We start from the raw sequence: 16994 nt of genomic DNA on the forward strand, positions 1-16994 counted from the left end.
ATATAAATATGATTTCTTTTCAGAATGATCCAATGCATGTATTCAAACATATTCAATGCTAACACCAAAACTTTGTCACAACGTCTTGTATTTTTACATACTTCCTAGAAATACGCCATGCAAGAGTATTCCAATTTGTGTTTTTTTGTTTTTCCAATTATACAAAAATAGAAATCCAAGATTCTTGGTAATTAACACAATTATATAGCTCAATTGCCAACATCATTCTACTATTCTCCAACAATCTATGTCTTCATGCCAGTAAGACTGAGATCCTTCTCATTGGGACTCCTGCTCCCGCTTCCCTCTTTCACTCAGTCTGCCCTCCCTGGGCCCTCTTCCTGCGTCTTCCTGTGAGGCAATAAACCTTGGTATCGTCTTTGACTCCACTCTCTCCTTCTCTTCTCACATTACGGACCTCGCTAAGACGTTCCACTACAAGCTGCACCTCCTCAGAGCTATTCTTTCTTTTCTCACCTTCCCCCAGAAGTTGACTGTCTCCAGAGCCCTGGTTCTCTCTAGGCTGAACTACTGCAACAGCCGCTTTCTTAATCTGCCTTCCTCTGCTCTCCGCCCTCTGCAACTAATCCAGAACACGACTGAGAGACTTGTCCTTGGCCTCAAGCCCAGGGATTATACCTCCCCAGCCCTGAAATCTCTCCAAGGCTGCAAGGATCAAGTTCAAGACCCTTTGCATCGCCCACAAGGCTTTCTGGGGCCAGGGCCCACGCTACATCCAACTCTCTCTCCCTAAACATCTTCCTTCTCGAGCCCTTCACTCTTCCACCTCCAGCTCTCTGGGAGTCAAACGCTTCTCCAGGCAGAGAGTGAGTGGTACATTGTGCTCCTCTGCAGGTGACTCCCTCTGGAATGGCCTCCCTGCCTCTCTCAAACTTGAGCTGGACCACCTGAGGTTCCGGAAGCAGCTGAAAACCTTCCTTTTCACTTCTGCTTTCTCTCTATCCCCATCCCCAGCTGACCTCCTACCCGTCTGCTGCCCTGACTAGTTGCCTGCCTACCCTCAGAATCTCTATGGGCACCAGACTTCTCCTTGACCAGTAGCCCTGCACTACCTCTGGGACTACCATGCACATGGGGCTGTATCTGTAACTTTACAGTCCCCTGCCTCCTTGCACTTACCCAGAGCTGCGCTGCTCTGGCAGCACTTACTTAGAGCAATGCAACCCCAATTGCACTTCCCCGGCCCCTCCCCCTTGCACTTCTCCTCTCCCCCCCTGCCCTTGCACAATCTGAATGACACAAGGTCTAGTAAGATTGTTTGGTCGACCTCCCTCAGTCTTCCCTACCTTGCCTTGTAACGCCTTGAAACACTTGTGTACAGGTGCATTATAAATTGCTCATCATATCATATCATATCCTAGTCCATTGCCGACACGTGTTTCGATAGGTTGTCACATATGTATACTTTGGCCCTTACTGAGCTTCTTCAAGGCTGATCACTGATGTTGCAAATGGCACACTATGTTATCATTAACAGTTCAACACTTAACCCACCCCATCTTCATATATAAGTCATCAAAAAGGAAAACACAATAACAAAAATCACATCATAATTTGTCCATCATCATACAATTATATCTGAAAATTACATATTCCATATTTCATATTCCACATAATTTGCCCCTTGTCACAATCGTTAATATTCCTATTACATCAATAGTGGAGCCCAAGTACATACACATGACAGTCTTAACCACAACTAATTATAATATCCAATAGAATTCACCATCCATCACTCCTTTAATTTGTTACTTCATGCTATCAAAGTTAATTATATCACAGTCCATCTCTGATAGCAGTACTGTAAACTACCTACTTGCCATCTGTGATACCATTTACTAAATTCCTTCCATTTAGATTGTTATTTGCAAAGTTCCAATGTTCTTTCTAAAATAACTACCAAGACAAAGCAACATTACATCACTACCCTGACACTAATTAAACATATGCATCTTATCCATTATCAAAGTCTCCCTCAATCTTACCTTTTTCTTCTTCTACAGTGTATATTACTAAATCACGTATGAATGTTCATGTTTCTTCTTTAATCAAAAATAAAGTAATAACACTTGCTCATATCTTTGTTCAAAATGTTGCAAATCTGTTACTAGAAATCTCTCCTTTTTGTGACTCACCTTCCTTACCTCCTCTGTCAAGCTACATCACATGGATTTGGCATCCTAACTTTTGTTGTCACCTTTTTGAAGCCTTAATGTTATTGAAATCGTAAGTCATAGAAAGAGGACTTTTTCTTAGTACTCAGTAATTCTCCCATGTTACTTCAGGGCCATCTTGGAATGGAGTTATTTTCAATGACCATAATGCCCTGATACCATCTAGACCTATTTATGTCAGATCGTAAAAATCAATTTCTGGTCTGAATAAATAAAAATCGACAAAACTACATTCTTAATTTGCCTCAAATAAATAATAGTTCTAAAATGCATCATATTAATCATTAATTTCCTTGATGATTAATTAGATCACTTTCCTTGTAAAATATTTGTGCATGGATTAATCCCAACATTAATTCAATTAATCAATTGCCTCATCAGTATACCATCTCCATTTAACAACTACGCCAATTCCTCAATTATTTAGTCTTAATAGCATGTCCCACCCTTATTCATCTGACCTAGAACGCAACCTTTTAATATTCGGTCAGGTCCATCAAATGTGCCATTGAACTCTAGAACTCTGAGTCTCTTTAATAACACGTGTGATAGATTGATCCTGTTCATGAATACTAATATTTGCACCCATTGCTAATAATTTATCCATTAAATGAAAGTAGTTCATGATTTGAGTTCAGTTCATCATGAGTACTCCTGAAAAGAAAACTGGATCTGGCTTCTTGTTGTCTCAGTTGTTTTTCTAGATCACCTCCTCACTTTTACGCATAAGCTTCTTAATACTACAGAATCAAATTGTTTCCATGTTTTCATCTTTGTGTTCCATATTCCAATACACTGCAAGTTGATATCTTGAATTTTCAAAGCTCTAAAATGTTCATGCATTCTCATTTTTAACTGTCTGATAGTACTTCCAGTGTCCATTTTTCCATATATATAAGTTTTACCATATATCACGAAACTGCTTTTACAGTCGATATATTCTTTCATTTCAAAAGATTTATTTTTACTATCCGTGAAGTACTTTTGATTTTCAGTGAACCTGCAGTAGTTACAACCCCCACACTTCAAAAAAACACCACACTTAAAAAACGTTTTTCTCATGTCCTTGGGTTTTTCACCATTTTTAAGAAAACTCTGAACTATCATGTTTCATAATGTTTGTGCCTAACTGTACACAATGCTTGGTCTTGTGTCTACTAATTGAAGTAGTTCTTTGTCTAACATCAAAATCTGCCTATGTTTATTCTGTAATTTGGATATCCAACTACTTTGTGTAATAAACACATATTTTTCCTGTTTATCATTGCTCTTTTGTTTAGCTATCAGTAAGTCTTTTTTTCTGTGCATCTGCTTTTGGTTCAGCATTCTCTACAGTTTTGGAATCATGCCCTCTTTCAAAAAAGCTCATTCTCAATATATGACATTGTTCTTCATAACAATCAGTTTTTCTGCACTCTCTTTTTTCCCTTAGAAATTTTCCAAAAGGTAGATTTTTCATTAGACATTTTTTATGGCAACTCTTTGCAAAGATTGCTTCCGTCTTTTTTTCTAAATGTTGTCTTTCGATTTTGTTATTCATAGTAAGCATTTCCAAGTCTAGGAAAGAAACTTCAACTTGATTATATGTACGGGTAAATTTACCAAATACATTTTTATTAAAAAATAAGTTGAATATTGAATACGTTCTCGTTCCGTACCTGCCCAAACTTGAACAATGTCATCAATATAATGACATTGCAATGGAATCAGTAACAAACTGACATCATGTCTCCTTCTAACCTCCCAGCAGCAACCTGACCCCACCCTTTAGACCCTAATATTTATGAGAAACAATATGATAATGAGAAGGAAAGCTTATCTAGAATCTCAAGGTCTTGTGGTTTGGCCCGTCCTAGGAAGACACCTTGATCAATTTCCAGGAGTGAGTTCTGCAAAGTCCTTCTTCCATTTCCTAATTTTTCCATTGTCGATATCTGAACCACCTGCCATGCCGCTCATGTGACCAAGAGCATTCTCGAAGTGTACAGACTCTGCAGTAATATTGTGGGCAACCAGCCAGCTTCCTCACATGCTAGTACATTTCCACAGACCTACATTCACAACAGGCCGTCATTGTTTTAGTGTCCATGCCTCGTGATGCCTCTAAGTGCTATGGCCTTTATGGGAAGAATCAGTGATCTACGGGGCCAGCTGCCTAATGCTCTGCTGTCCTCATGAAATGTGCCATCAGCTTTTCAACTGAGGTCTCATATAATTGTCCCTGCAACCCTAATGTCAGTCGTTTCACAGCATTGTTCACTGATTCAAAATACATTTCTATGTTAAATATCCGTGCTGTAAGAGAAATCAACAGAGTCCCCGAAGGATAAAAGATAAAATCAGAGAATAGAAGGAAGAAGGTTTCAGCCTATCAGCAAAGAATAAACTGCAAAGAGTATAACATGTATTGTGTTACTCCATGTCTAATGCTTTGTTCTCACCCCAGGGAGTGAACTGGGAGCCATGGAAGGGTCATGAGTTTTCCATCCCGTTCATTGAGATGAAGATCCGCCCACGCGCACCCAGCACCACCCCCGTCCTGTTGCGGAAAAGGAGATCGATGTCTGCCAAGCGACAGACTGCCATGTGAACTCAGCAGTCTAGTGAAGAGCAAGGATGAATGTGGGAGAGAACGGACTGTGGGGATACCGGGGAATCGATAAGGGCCTTCCTCATTGGGCTGGACTGGAGCAAAGCTGATCAGCCATTTCATGAAATGCGCAGTGTCAAGGAATGGTCTAACTACCATCAAATGCATGCTACAACTGTACGTCATTATAACATTGCTGGTCAATAGCATCACATATGCTATAGCACGGCGTGGGGAGATCTTTCCATGTATGTTTTGCCACAATACACAATACACCTCCTTTAGTGAAAATCTTTGATAAGTGCAGTCTGTCTATAATTGTACTATTTTTTATGAGTGTTGTTTCTAACATGTACTTAATTAAGGGAGACACACAGAGCCCGATTCATGGAATATTTGCTCAGTTCCCAGTACTTTGCACTGCCGACACAAACCCTGATTCATGGAACCGTGCAAAGTGTATTTTTTGCCTTGCAAAGTCCAGGCACAGTCATTTTGTACAGCAAAAATGGCCATCAGCTGACTTTGCCCAGACTTTGCACTGCAAAAATACACTTTGCACGGTTCCATGACTCAGGGTTTGTGTCAGAAATGCAAAGTCACTTTTCAGCAGTGCAATGTCACTTTGAACCGGGCAAATATTCCATGAATCGGATCCACAGACTTTGGACCCGATTCACAGAAGCATTTAATAATGGCGCAATCACATTGGAAAACGCCCCGTGAATCATGCCCAAAGAACGACTGCTCTGTTTTTATCACGTGCTCAGAGTAAACAGACACAGAGAGTGTACACACTATCTTATATGGGCCCGGTGTAGGTAGATACAAAGGCAGAATCTAAACACTGCACTTTTTGTGTAATATGCTTACTATAAGCAGGTGAAAATGCAATCTGTAAACACTGCACTATTTGCATAATCTGTTTTTATGGGCAGATAAGACTGTAACACACGGGTCAGTGTTTAACATTTGGTTAGTATAGGCAGACGCTGTACACAATTGTTGTTTCTGGTGCTAGTTGCAGTCAGGCACGCTGTAAATTCTGTGACATTAGCAGAATGTTTTAAGTGTAGGTAGACAGACTGACATCAAGTCCCACCCATGCGTCATCATGTGCCAAGTTTAGAAAGACACGCTATAAACACTGCACTATGTGTACCACGTGCTTAGTGTTGACATGAAGACACTGAGGAAGAGGTTTCAGCATCCGTTTACTTCCCGTTATGTCAAATGCCCTTTCAGGACTTTCTATTGCGTAAAACGGTCCACTTCCTGTGAGGCTCCCTTCTCGTTGCCTGACAGTTACCTGTCTGAAAGAGCGACCACTCCTTCAAAGCGGGGCTGAAAAGGAAGACCTTAAAGTTGGTCAGCCTATCACAGACCTCTCAAGTTTTTCCATTGCATGCGTGAGTAGGCTATCCAGTCAATTTTTTCATTGAATTCTGGGACTTGTAGTCCAGGATTTAAAATGGGAAAAGCAAAAATACAAGTTACAGAAAGAAAAGCATGCATTCAGGACTGAGTGACATACTCACGGTTGGAATGGGGAAACTGGAGAGCTCTTACAACAAAAAATGCTAAAATCTCAAGACTTTGATTCATGCACCATACACCGCAGCGTTCCCCTCATGCTGTCTGTCCCTCAGGAAGTAAGCATGCAAGGTTCTCAGAACACAGACATATCAAAGTGACATATTCTTACACACCAGTTTTCCTTACTAATCAAGTGTGGCTAAAAGATTGCGACTGCTCTGCTCCAGTAGATCAGAAATGGTTGCTGATTGTTTACTAATCTTTGGTGTCTCCTAACCCTGGACTGACCAATCACCAAAGAACTTCAGCTCTTTCGTCAATCAAGTTGCCCTTGCCCTGGCTGAAGGGCTGCTCCTTCTGGTTTTCACCTTGACTTCAACAACGCCCTCCTCTCTTTAAGACTTTGGGTCCTGTGGTCACTTTATCTTCACAACTGTCATAACATGGACATCTTGAATTGCCTTTACTTGCAGGAGAAGGTCTGGTCCAACCTGTAGAACCCCATCAAGAACCACCATAAAACGTATTTTATTGTATACAGTAGCTATCTGAATGCCTCTACCTTCACAATCACAGCAGCCCAGGTGTTCCACTCATTCAATGCTCTTTGTGTCTGTTTTCAAGAGCATTGATTGGATGAGCCAATTGACCTAACTGTGCCAAAGCCCGCCTGCAATGTACGGGACCAATTATATTTAATCAGCTCTGCATGGTGATCTAATACAGACTTTTTGTTTAAAAGTGTCTGCATTTTGTTTTTCCTTTGAGTTCCTTCCGCTGTAGTGCTGTTCATATTGTAGCTTCCTCCTCCAAGAGCACCTTCTCCCTCCTGTGTCACCATGGCATCGGCCAAGGATAAGATTGGGACTGTTTCGGTCATTTTATGTCTTCTTTAGCTGTTGATGGAAATGAACACAGCTTATGTTATCTTCTGATGCATTTGTATAGCGGATTATGACCATTGGTATGATCTCAAAGCACTGTGGGTTGAACGCCCTTGGGGACCGTGGTCCGTATCAGTGAAGAAAATAGTGTGGCCTATAGTGCTTGGGTGTACTTGGTATGTGTGCAGCCAGAGTAGTTTGCGCGGATTGGTTGCATTCTAATGGTAGGTGTGATGCAGTGGATGTGAGAGATGAGTGTGATGTGCGCAGCAAGGAGGGTGGTCTCTGAGTCTTAATTATGGCTACCGTGTGGCTTGTGTAAGAGATTATGTTTGCTGCTGGGCTGATTATTTTGTGGGGTATAGCTGCGTTCTACCAGGCTGTTGAGGTGTTTTATGAGTGATGTAGGTATGTGTGCAGCTAGGCTGAATTGATCGAGGGTGTAGCTGCGTTCTATTGTTTGTTGATGTAAAGTGGAGATTGAGCATATTGATGGGAATGAGTGTCTGTGGTTATCAGTGGTTTGCCCTCTTCTTGGGATGCTTTCAAAGCTCAGTGCACTGGCTGTTTCTGTCCTGGTGGTTCGTGGTAGTGGATTTCACAGAGAGGTAAACTGGATGGGGAAGGTAGGTTGTGTTATCTCGGTCGGGCAGTCCTTTCTCAGATGCTCTGTAGTGGGACTCAGAGGGCGCATTTGCCGGGTACCTGGCAGAATGTTAAGCTGGGTTGCTGTGTGCTTCCTGGGTTATTGCATGATTCTCTAGAGAGTCTAGCCAAGCATAGTTACTTCTGTGCCTCTGCTGCAGGGTTCTAGGTTCTTAGTTCGAGCACACAACTGTGTAGGCCGGATCCCTTTTGGTCTATAGTCCTAATTCCGTGCCCTGACTGTTCATGCTTTTGCAGGTGAAGTAATTAATTAATTCATTGTTTAGCTGTCTTCGGTTGTTGTGTTTCGGGTTAATTTTGATTCTCTCAGAACTTTGGCCATTGGGGGATGGATTTATGGCCTTAGGCAGACCCGTTCACGGGTTTGGTAAAAGCCATATTTTTAACGCTTTATAGAAAACCATGTAGTCCTGGTCATGTCGAATATGGGGAGGTAGTGCATTCCACAGAGTTGGGGCCAAGGTAGAGTAGGCTGACCCTCCAAGTCTCGCTGAATTGGAGGCAGGGATCATTAGTAGGAGGGCCGTGATTGACCTAAGGGTGTGTGATGGGTGGTAAGGCATAGTCTTCTCTTGGAGGTCTGTCGGGCCAGCCTTGTGCAGTGATCGGCGGGTGATGTACAGGATTTTGAACGTGGCCCTTTGTCCAATAGTGGAGGGTGTAGAGAGCAGGTGAGATGTGGTTCCTTCGTCCCAGTGCAAGGAGGAGTTTAGCAGCTGCGTTTTGGACTCTTTGGAGTTTGTTAAATTGGTAGGCCAAAGCACCTAAGTACATGGAGTATCCTGGAACTCACCATGGCAGCAGGGGGAAGAAAGAATAGAGTCCTATGCACAGGCGTATAAAAGGGGTCAAAGTGACAGACCTTCTGGATGAAGGGTGTTTCTATGCAGGCCTGCCTTGCTTTTGAGGTGCAAGGCATGTGTCCTCAACAGAGCTGCTACATTGCATTGCAGGAACAAATGAAACAAGGTGTTGGCTTAGGTATGCCAGAGGTCTGGGGGTTACTACGAGCATACCTGTTCAGCTCTCAGGGCCAGCAACCCTCCCCCAGTAACAAACAGAGGACTCAGCCAAGGGCAAGTTAGAACAGTCATTTATTACACAAACCGACCATGATCATACAGGACATTCGTAAATTCCCAGCTTTGTTCTCAGCGCTCTGTGGTCCTCTTCAAGGTGATGAGAATGACAATTTGTTCCCAATGTAACCGTTAGCAATATTACTTTTTCCTGTGAGAGCACGCACAACATTGCAACGTTGTTAACAAGTCCATGTTTCACTTTGTGCCTGTATTGCTGGGAACCGTTCGTCTAGCTCGGCTACATCACTTGGTTGAGGACCACGAAATCGAGCTCTTCTGGTCTGCAATTTATGAGGATTTATTCTGTTTTCCTGCATATGGCCCCTTGCTGGGTTTGGATTGTAATGTGTTACTTGTCTCTGACGTTGGCTGCGAGCCTGGCCTGCTGTTCTGTGCAGCCTGGTTCTGTTTTTCCCTCGTCTCTCATCCTGCAGCTTGTGGCCTCATGTAATCCTCATTCAACTTATTTGTATTTGGTCCTTACAGTGTTATTATGTGATCCTGCAGTTCCTTAGGGTTAGTTGCCATAAGTATCTGCAAGCTTGCTCTGCATCTCTTTGTTGCCTTGTGTTCAACGTTTCTGCACTTAGCTAAGGAGAACATAATAAACCCTTTTGACAGTACGTATATGTATCTGTCCTCTAACTACAGTACTGTGTAAGCATGTTCTTTGTGTGTTCACGTGTATGTTTGTGCAACTTCGTGAATGGCTGTGAGTGTACTTCATGACTAAGGTTGCTATGTCGTGGTGTCACTAGTGACGTCAAAGTTCAAAATCAGGTACTAGAGGTGCCTTGCATTTACACTTTAAGCAAAACAATAGGAGGGACCAGATGTAATTAAAAAATAGTATCAAATTTTAATAATAACGAAGAGATCGACAGGTATGAAACATCCAATTAAATAAATTGGTCCATGACAGTACATATATAAAACTTCCAATGTACAAACAACAATAGGGAATACGTAACAGGCTTATATGGCCATTTTACAGAAATCTTACCAGAAAAATACGACCACTGTAGGTACTCGTCTAGCACAAAGTGTGGTACCCATCCACATATGGATCAATATGTCATATAATATAATCCCTGTTTAAAGTCCAGAGATGTGTCTCGACATGTTTCTGTTCCGTAGGGCAAAGTGTGGAACATTCCTCAGGAGGTAAGTGTTAAACAGTATAGCCTATTTTACAAATGGGGTGGTACACAAATTCATTCGAGCCTCATAGTACCTGAGAGGGATAAAAACAACAATAGACATCCAAGAGTTAGTTAATGAATCACTATGTACTTGGGTAGGTTCAAACAATGAACTTGGCAACAACATTGGGGTAAAATTACCTATGGTGGTGCCAGTGGGGGCTCTCTACTTAAATTAGTAGGTGTAGGGAGGCAGCCATCGCAACCCTACAAAAAATGTAGAAGATATTGCGGTAAATTATACTCAATCCAGCCTACTAGCACATATAACATAGCAGCAAAAACCAAAAGTGTGACGCCCAGGTGAGTATCAGTAAATATAAGCACCTCTTAGTAGGTGAATGGGCCGATAGCGGTGTGTTACAACTAGGTGCCAAGAGGGCGAAGTTGCACCATACCCATTTCCCCCAGTATCTGTTGTTGTCAAAGGGATTGTCGAATGTTATCATCTCAGTTGGGAACAGTGGGCATTCCTTTATTTTTACTCTCAGGTTATTTCTTTCTTCTACTATCTTGTCCTTTTCTCCTTCGATGTTCACATCTACTAACACTTTCATCCCTATTGTCTCATCAGTAGTTTTTCGATATTTTGTGATGCAGATCTTGACAATACACAGTCCTTCTAGCACTAGTGTTAGTGCTCCTAGGAATACTTTCAGTCTATCTGCTAACCACGTTGGTATCCATCACCATATATATATGACAATCAGCTCTGGTCCTTTCCTGTTCCCTTGGCTTCCTCCTCCATCTTGGCGTGCATTTTTGATAACCTTGTCACTCCTTCTGTCAGTGTGCCATTCTCTCCTTTGTTTGCAGGCACGAACGTGCAACATGAACTCCTGATTGTGGCACAAACTCCTCCTTCCATTGCCATGAGAAGGTCTAGAACATATCTGTTCTGTAGTGCCATTAACCTTACTGCTCGGAGCTCTTCTCTGATCACATTGATAACATTTACTGTAGAGTTTATCGTCTGCATCAGCCCCCACCTTGTTATCTGCAACCATTTTGTATTTGTATATGTCTCTAGGGCTGGCACTACTGACGCGAAAACCATCTCTGTCCTAATGAACAACCTGTGTTGGGGTGCTACATAGTCTAGTCATGCTTCTGATTCTGATGAGAAACAGTTGTCTCTTTTCACTCTACTCACTTCTACTGACTGTTTCTTTCTTCCCTTTTCTTCCAAATCTTTTTTTAGTGTCCACCTTATGGAAGTCGTCTATCTTCACATCCTTCTTTGGCACTACCAGTGCTGGCATATTGATGTGCACCAGCGAGCAAACTCCTCCACAATTGGGTGGTAGCTTCTCATATGCTTTGGATCTGCATGCCCAATAGTTATCCATTAATACTGCTGTTCCGTCCTTCATCGCTGGATGCTTTTCTGCGTACCTACATTCTGTGTTGTCCCCAACCTTTACTGCACTGTCATTCTGGTAACATAATGCTGGTTTCCTCAGTGGAATTATGGGCATTGGTCCAGCCCTATTGTCCACCCAGGTCAGTAACTTGGCACTCACATCCCATTCTTTTAGGCACTTGTCATTCTCTCCTTGCACTGTGTTTACTTGGGCTTGTGCTAGGGTGTGTGCATTGCTACCCACTACTCTCTCTTCCCATCATTCTGCTGTGTATACTTGGCCATACACAAGCATTTGTGGTCTTTCCCAACATCCTGGTTCCCCTCCTATTTCCTTGACCCCCCTCTTCGGGCAGGGTAATTCCTTCAGTGTTGTTGTTTTTGTCTCTCCTTTCTGTGGGCTGTCAGTTATGTATTGTATAGTCTGATCTAAATGCCAGTAATTGTTCATCATGACAAGGGTCTTTATATAACTGCCTTCATAGGGGAACATTGCCTTGGACATCCATCTACATGTTGCTGTTTTCCCTTGGAATCTTTCTCGGGTTGTAACCATGGATAGGTACATAAGGCATTGTGCCCTTGCTGCTGGTATTTTAGTTGCTATACACGTTCTGGAGGCCCTCATGGCATAGGATATTAGTGAGCAGACATAGCAGCTCTCCCCAGTGGTTTCTTTACCTATGTTGGACATATGCTTGTACTACATGTTGTTGGATACTCGAGCAGTGTCAGTGATATATAGGTCCACCCCTCACATGTCTGTATAAGTACTGCGATTACCTCTCCTTACTGTGCTCACAGTGCTCCCCTTTCCACCTGACATTGTCGTCCCACCAGCGGAAGTTGGGGTGATGTTAGTAGAGGATACAGTGGTAGCACTAGATATAAGGGATATTTGCCAAAAAGGAAAGAAAAAACACCACTTGGAAATAAGAGACAATACAAGCACTTTTTAAATAACCATCTCCATTACCTGGGCTGCTTGGAGCCTGGTGCAGCTTGAAGGTATCAGTTGCTTGCCTGAAATGTGCAAAAATGAGTGTTAAAGGATTAGTATTCTATTAATTAAAGCCCTGTGGACCATGTAGTCAGCCTTGGCGAAAATGAATAGTTGTTCCCACACAGCTTTAATTCAAGAGTTGCAGAGTGCTGCATGGACAGAGGGATTTCCTCTTTCTAGTTGTGGGTAAAATTGGGCCAGATATGCTATGACGACATGGAAATACACATTAGGGTGACGTCTCCGAGTTCTGTTGGATCTTTTCTACAAATTGGACAAATTGGCCTTGGAACATTTCAGGATGGGGATCAGTGGGAATCATGGAAGAAATGCAATAAAAACAGTCACACTTTCACAATGAATGTGTGTGGAAAGAAAAATAACATACAGTGTACCCTCACTCTGGATGTGTAGGAAGTCCTTGCCCTAACTCTGCTGCCCATGACCGGGTAACTATTGGGTATACTTTGCTCGGCAATGCTGACACCATATTGTTATTTTGCTCTTCTTGTTGAGGATCATTGGCCCTGTCGATGTCGGTGCTAGGAGAGCCCACTGCTTTGTGAGGCTTGAAACCACTGAGGTGATTCCAAGTGGTCCTTCCAACTATTTTTACCGCTCTCTCAGTCACAAGTTCTACTACATGTGGGCCTGTAAACCGTGGGGCATCCCATGTGCGGGAAAGGTTTCTCAGGAGAACACTAACACCAGGATACAAGGGTGGCTGCTTAAGTAAATTCTCGTTAACGTTGGTGCTCGTTAACGTTGGTGCTGTCAGGCCTCTGCTGTTGTCTTTTCAGCTAGTGGGAAATAAAAGAGACACTACCCATCAAGGAAGTTGTATATTCATACATTTCCTGGCCCCAATACATCAGACACATTTTCACCATCCTTTATCGACCTAGTGGGAGGAGCCAGGAGAAGTCGCATGCACTCTCCTGTCACCACCTCATGTGGGGTTAAATGGCGGTCGAACCCGGGCTTATTGTGCAGTGCGAACAAGGCTAGGGGAAGGCAATGCAGTCTGTTTTTATTCAGGGTCTTCATAATTTTGGCAATAGCCTCCTTGAGCAATTCCGTTTGCTTGCAGGTGGTAGGCACAGGAGAATTTGTGTTGAATTCCTAGCAAGGTTGTAATATGCTGGAACATCTCATTGGCGAAGTGAGGGACGTTGTCAGACCACAGGACCTCACACACACCCCATCGTGGGAATATCTCCCGGAGCAGGAATTTCACCACATAACGGGAAAATGGATACACAACCACAGTCGACGTGCAGGTGTTGGAATGGACCCACTGGGCAAGGTATGACTCCTCTCACTACCCTTAATGTATGACCTGCAGTATATTGTTTATACACTAGACAATTAGTCATAAATTCGGCCACGTGTTCTGCCAAATTAAGACGGAACCATGTTTCTCCAATATGAGCAGCAAGCACCTGCTTGCCTGTAGGGTGTGATAGTGTAGTTGTGTCAGTGCTGTGTGCAATAATGCAAGTGGCATTACCACCTTCCCTTTGTTGTTTTGCCACCATAGGACACCTGTTGGGGACACTGTACATCCCCGCCTAAGCCATTCCTTGGGTGCAGCTCCTGCAGCTCCATTATTTGTGTCACTGCTAATGTGTTGTATCCCTCTTTTAGTATCATAGTTCTTGCATAATAGCAAGAACTATGATACTAAAATCATTGGCGTGGGACAAAGCCTCCATTTCAAAAATGTCCCCAAAAGAGGCGGCACACTTTGCTTCCGCGTATGCTGCTTTTTTGCCCCTGGAGATAGGATCCTCACATTTTGTGTGTGCTTGGCACTTCACTATTGCTATTCACTCTGGGAGATCTATGACCTCAATCAGTCTGTCTGCACTGGCGACCCATCAGCATGCCTGAAACCCCTTCTAATTCAGTGTGACGGCCCATAATGCACTGTGGATGTCACGTGTGCTGAATCGGAGTAAATCATCACTTCCTTCTCCCTGCTGCGCTCCAATGCCAATATTAAGGCCACTAATTCTGCTGCTTGTGCTGAGTAATGTGACGGCAGGCATGCACTCACCACTACCTCGCTTGTCCCATCCTCTCTCAGTCTCACGACTGATGTCCCAGTATGTCTTTCCCCAGTCGTCTGGTCAATTGTTGAATATCCATCAATATAGCCCATGTCTCCCCCCTCAAGTGCATCCTCCTATACATTGTGAGTGTCACTGAATTCTTCTATGTTTGCTGTGCAGTCGTGTATATAGTCACACTTCTGTAAAACGTCGTCGAGAAAGGTCACTGGTTTAACAAGTCTGTTTCTCACTGTCTTGAGATAGATAGCAACACCTCGTACCCTGAAGCCCTCTGTGTTGTCAATTTGCTCTTCTGTATTTCCAGTATTGCAAAGAGAGCATTTGCCACGTAGAGAGTGGTGCTGCATCCCTTGGTAATACTCACTGATTTGACCTCTGAGAATGTGGCTGCAGCCAATGTTTGTTTGCATGGATAGTGTCCTCTCATTACTGGGTCTAATTTCCCACTGTAATAAGCTAGAGGCTTGTGCCTTATGCTTGTCTTCTGTGTCACTACTGCGGTCATAACCACTCCATCGGAGTGTGAGAATAGTAAGACTTACTTTTGATAATATAGGATCCCGAACACTGGAGCTGTGTATATTACCTCCTACAATTCATTACATTCCTGTTGTCCAATGTAATGTCTTCTCCCTCTTTGTGATTCCTTCAGTGTGCTCGTTAAGGGCCTAGTGTAGGTGCTTTGATCGAATACCCATGCCCTGCAGTCATTAGATAATCCTAAAAACTGCTGCATCTCTCTGACTGTTGTGGGTTTTGCTGTCTGTGAAGTAGGCAGCTTCTGTGGGGATGCTGCACAAAATTGTCACCGGATTCGGGACTAAAGTATATTCTGCTTCTACAATAGGGTTAAGTCCTGTATAAAACACCACGGGCCTCATTACGACCTCGGCGGTAGCCATGCCGCTATTGGCGGCATGGCTGCTGCCGAAATCGCTCCAGGTCCGGGTCCACAGAATGAGGAATTACCGGGCCATTCCGAGTTCGGAAGGTCTGGTAATTCCTCCCTCCAAGGACCCGGACCCGGTCCTTCCCCATTCCCATTCAGCCCACGTAGGGCTGAATGGGAATGGGAGAGGGAGCAAACAACCGGCCATTACGAGTTGGCCCGTTGTTTGCTCTCTCTTCCCCTCGCGGGATCCGGTAAGCACGCCTGGTTTCACCAGGCGTTACTTCCTGGGTCCCGCGGGGGGACCTCGTAATGAGGCGGTACGGGGTAAACGGCGCAGGCACCTTTTACGGCACCGTTAAACCGGTACCGCCAGGGTCGTAATGAGCCCCCATGACCCCCCTGTCGCCTTTTTGACAGGGTACACAGCTGTGTTGCATGGTATTTCTGATGGCACCAGGGTGCCCTGCTTCACTAGTGCTGCAATGGTCTCATAGATACCTTTGTCTGCCTATCTTGAAAGTGGGTATTGTTTAACTCATGGTAAATGGCTCCTGGTTTCATGTTTATCTTCACTGCTCCTATCCCATTCAGAAGCCCCACATCATATGGACTTGTGGTCCATAAGATGCTGGTAACCTTTGCCAAATCCTCTTCAAGCAAGGTTGGTGGTGCTTTGAGTGCCACCGCCATTCTCTGTGGAACCTCTCTGTAATGTCTTCTCACCCAATATGTGATGGTCATATCGAACACCATCTTGTGATCTGATCTGTTGTCTTTGAACAGTTCTTTGTCTGTGACTGCTCACCATAGTTGCCCCTGCTATCCAGTCATCCTCCACGATCACTGCCTCTAGTGGCACTACTGTCCCTGCCTTCTCATCTATTGGTATCTGTAGTCTGAATAAGTACTCATTTGGAAGGCGGCGCATTTTTCCCTGAATCCCTGGAAGCCATGCTATTATTATTTCTGTCCCATACTGAAACAGCTCCCTGTCTACTGGCACCCGCCTCTGTACCCCTTTTCCACAATAGGCTTGAATGATTTCCCTCACATTCAGAAGGTGTATCCCTGGTGTGGAACACCCTATCCCCTTGTCAGTGAATGAGATGGTCATGTTGAGTCTGTTCATGATGTCTCTCCCCAATAAGTTTACAGGCGTCTGTCGAGAATAAAGTAGGGGCCGAGATAGATGGTGCTCCCCTATAGAAAGTGCAATATCTTCTGTAAAAGGAAGCACCTCCATCATACCAGAGAATCCTTGAGCATTCACGGCATCGCCTGACATACTATATTTCACTTTCTGAATTCAGGAATTAGTCACCCATGTGTCTACAAGAAAGGTGGTTCCTCTGCAGGGTTGAGTGTAATCGATAGGATGTAACGCATTAAGTCCATCTGTGGGCTGTCCTATTGAGGGTATAATGACAGTCCGTTCCCTAAAAATGGGTTTGCCCCTCTACAGTAACCCCCCCAGTTTCCTAATGGGAGTCATTGTCATGGAGTCAG

The 16994-nt window shown here is 43.7% G+C and overlaps 1 protein-coding gene across 4 annotated transcripts in view; it reads left to right on the forward strand.

The window, feature by feature from the left end:
• TNN (tenascin N) overlaps positions 1 to 7065 on the forward strand; it is a 235065-nt gene extending 228000 nt beyond the window's left edge. For 3 of the 4 annotated variants that reach the window (XM_069641135.1, XM_069641132.1, XM_069641133.1), the window contains exon 14: positions 4642 to 5076. In XM_069641135.1, coding sequence (XP_069497236.1) covers positions 4642 to 4785 — 144 coding nt within the window. In that variant the 3' untranslated portion in view covers positions 4786 to 5076. Of the gene's footprint in view, positions 1 to 4641 lie in introns of all 4 variants that reach the window. The other variant, XM_069641134.1, reaches the window with a different exon arrangement.
• Positions 7066 to 16994: the final 9929 nt, after the last annotated feature.

This window comes from Ambystoma mexicanum, chromosome 1q (genome assembly GCF_040938575.1).
Source record: "Ambystoma mexicanum isolate Mex_15411 chromosome 1q, UKY_AmexF1_1, whole genome shotgun sequence".
Taxonomy (NCBI): domain Eukaryota; kingdom Metazoa; phylum Chordata; class Amphibia; order Caudata; family Ambystomatidae; genus Ambystoma; species Ambystoma mexicanum.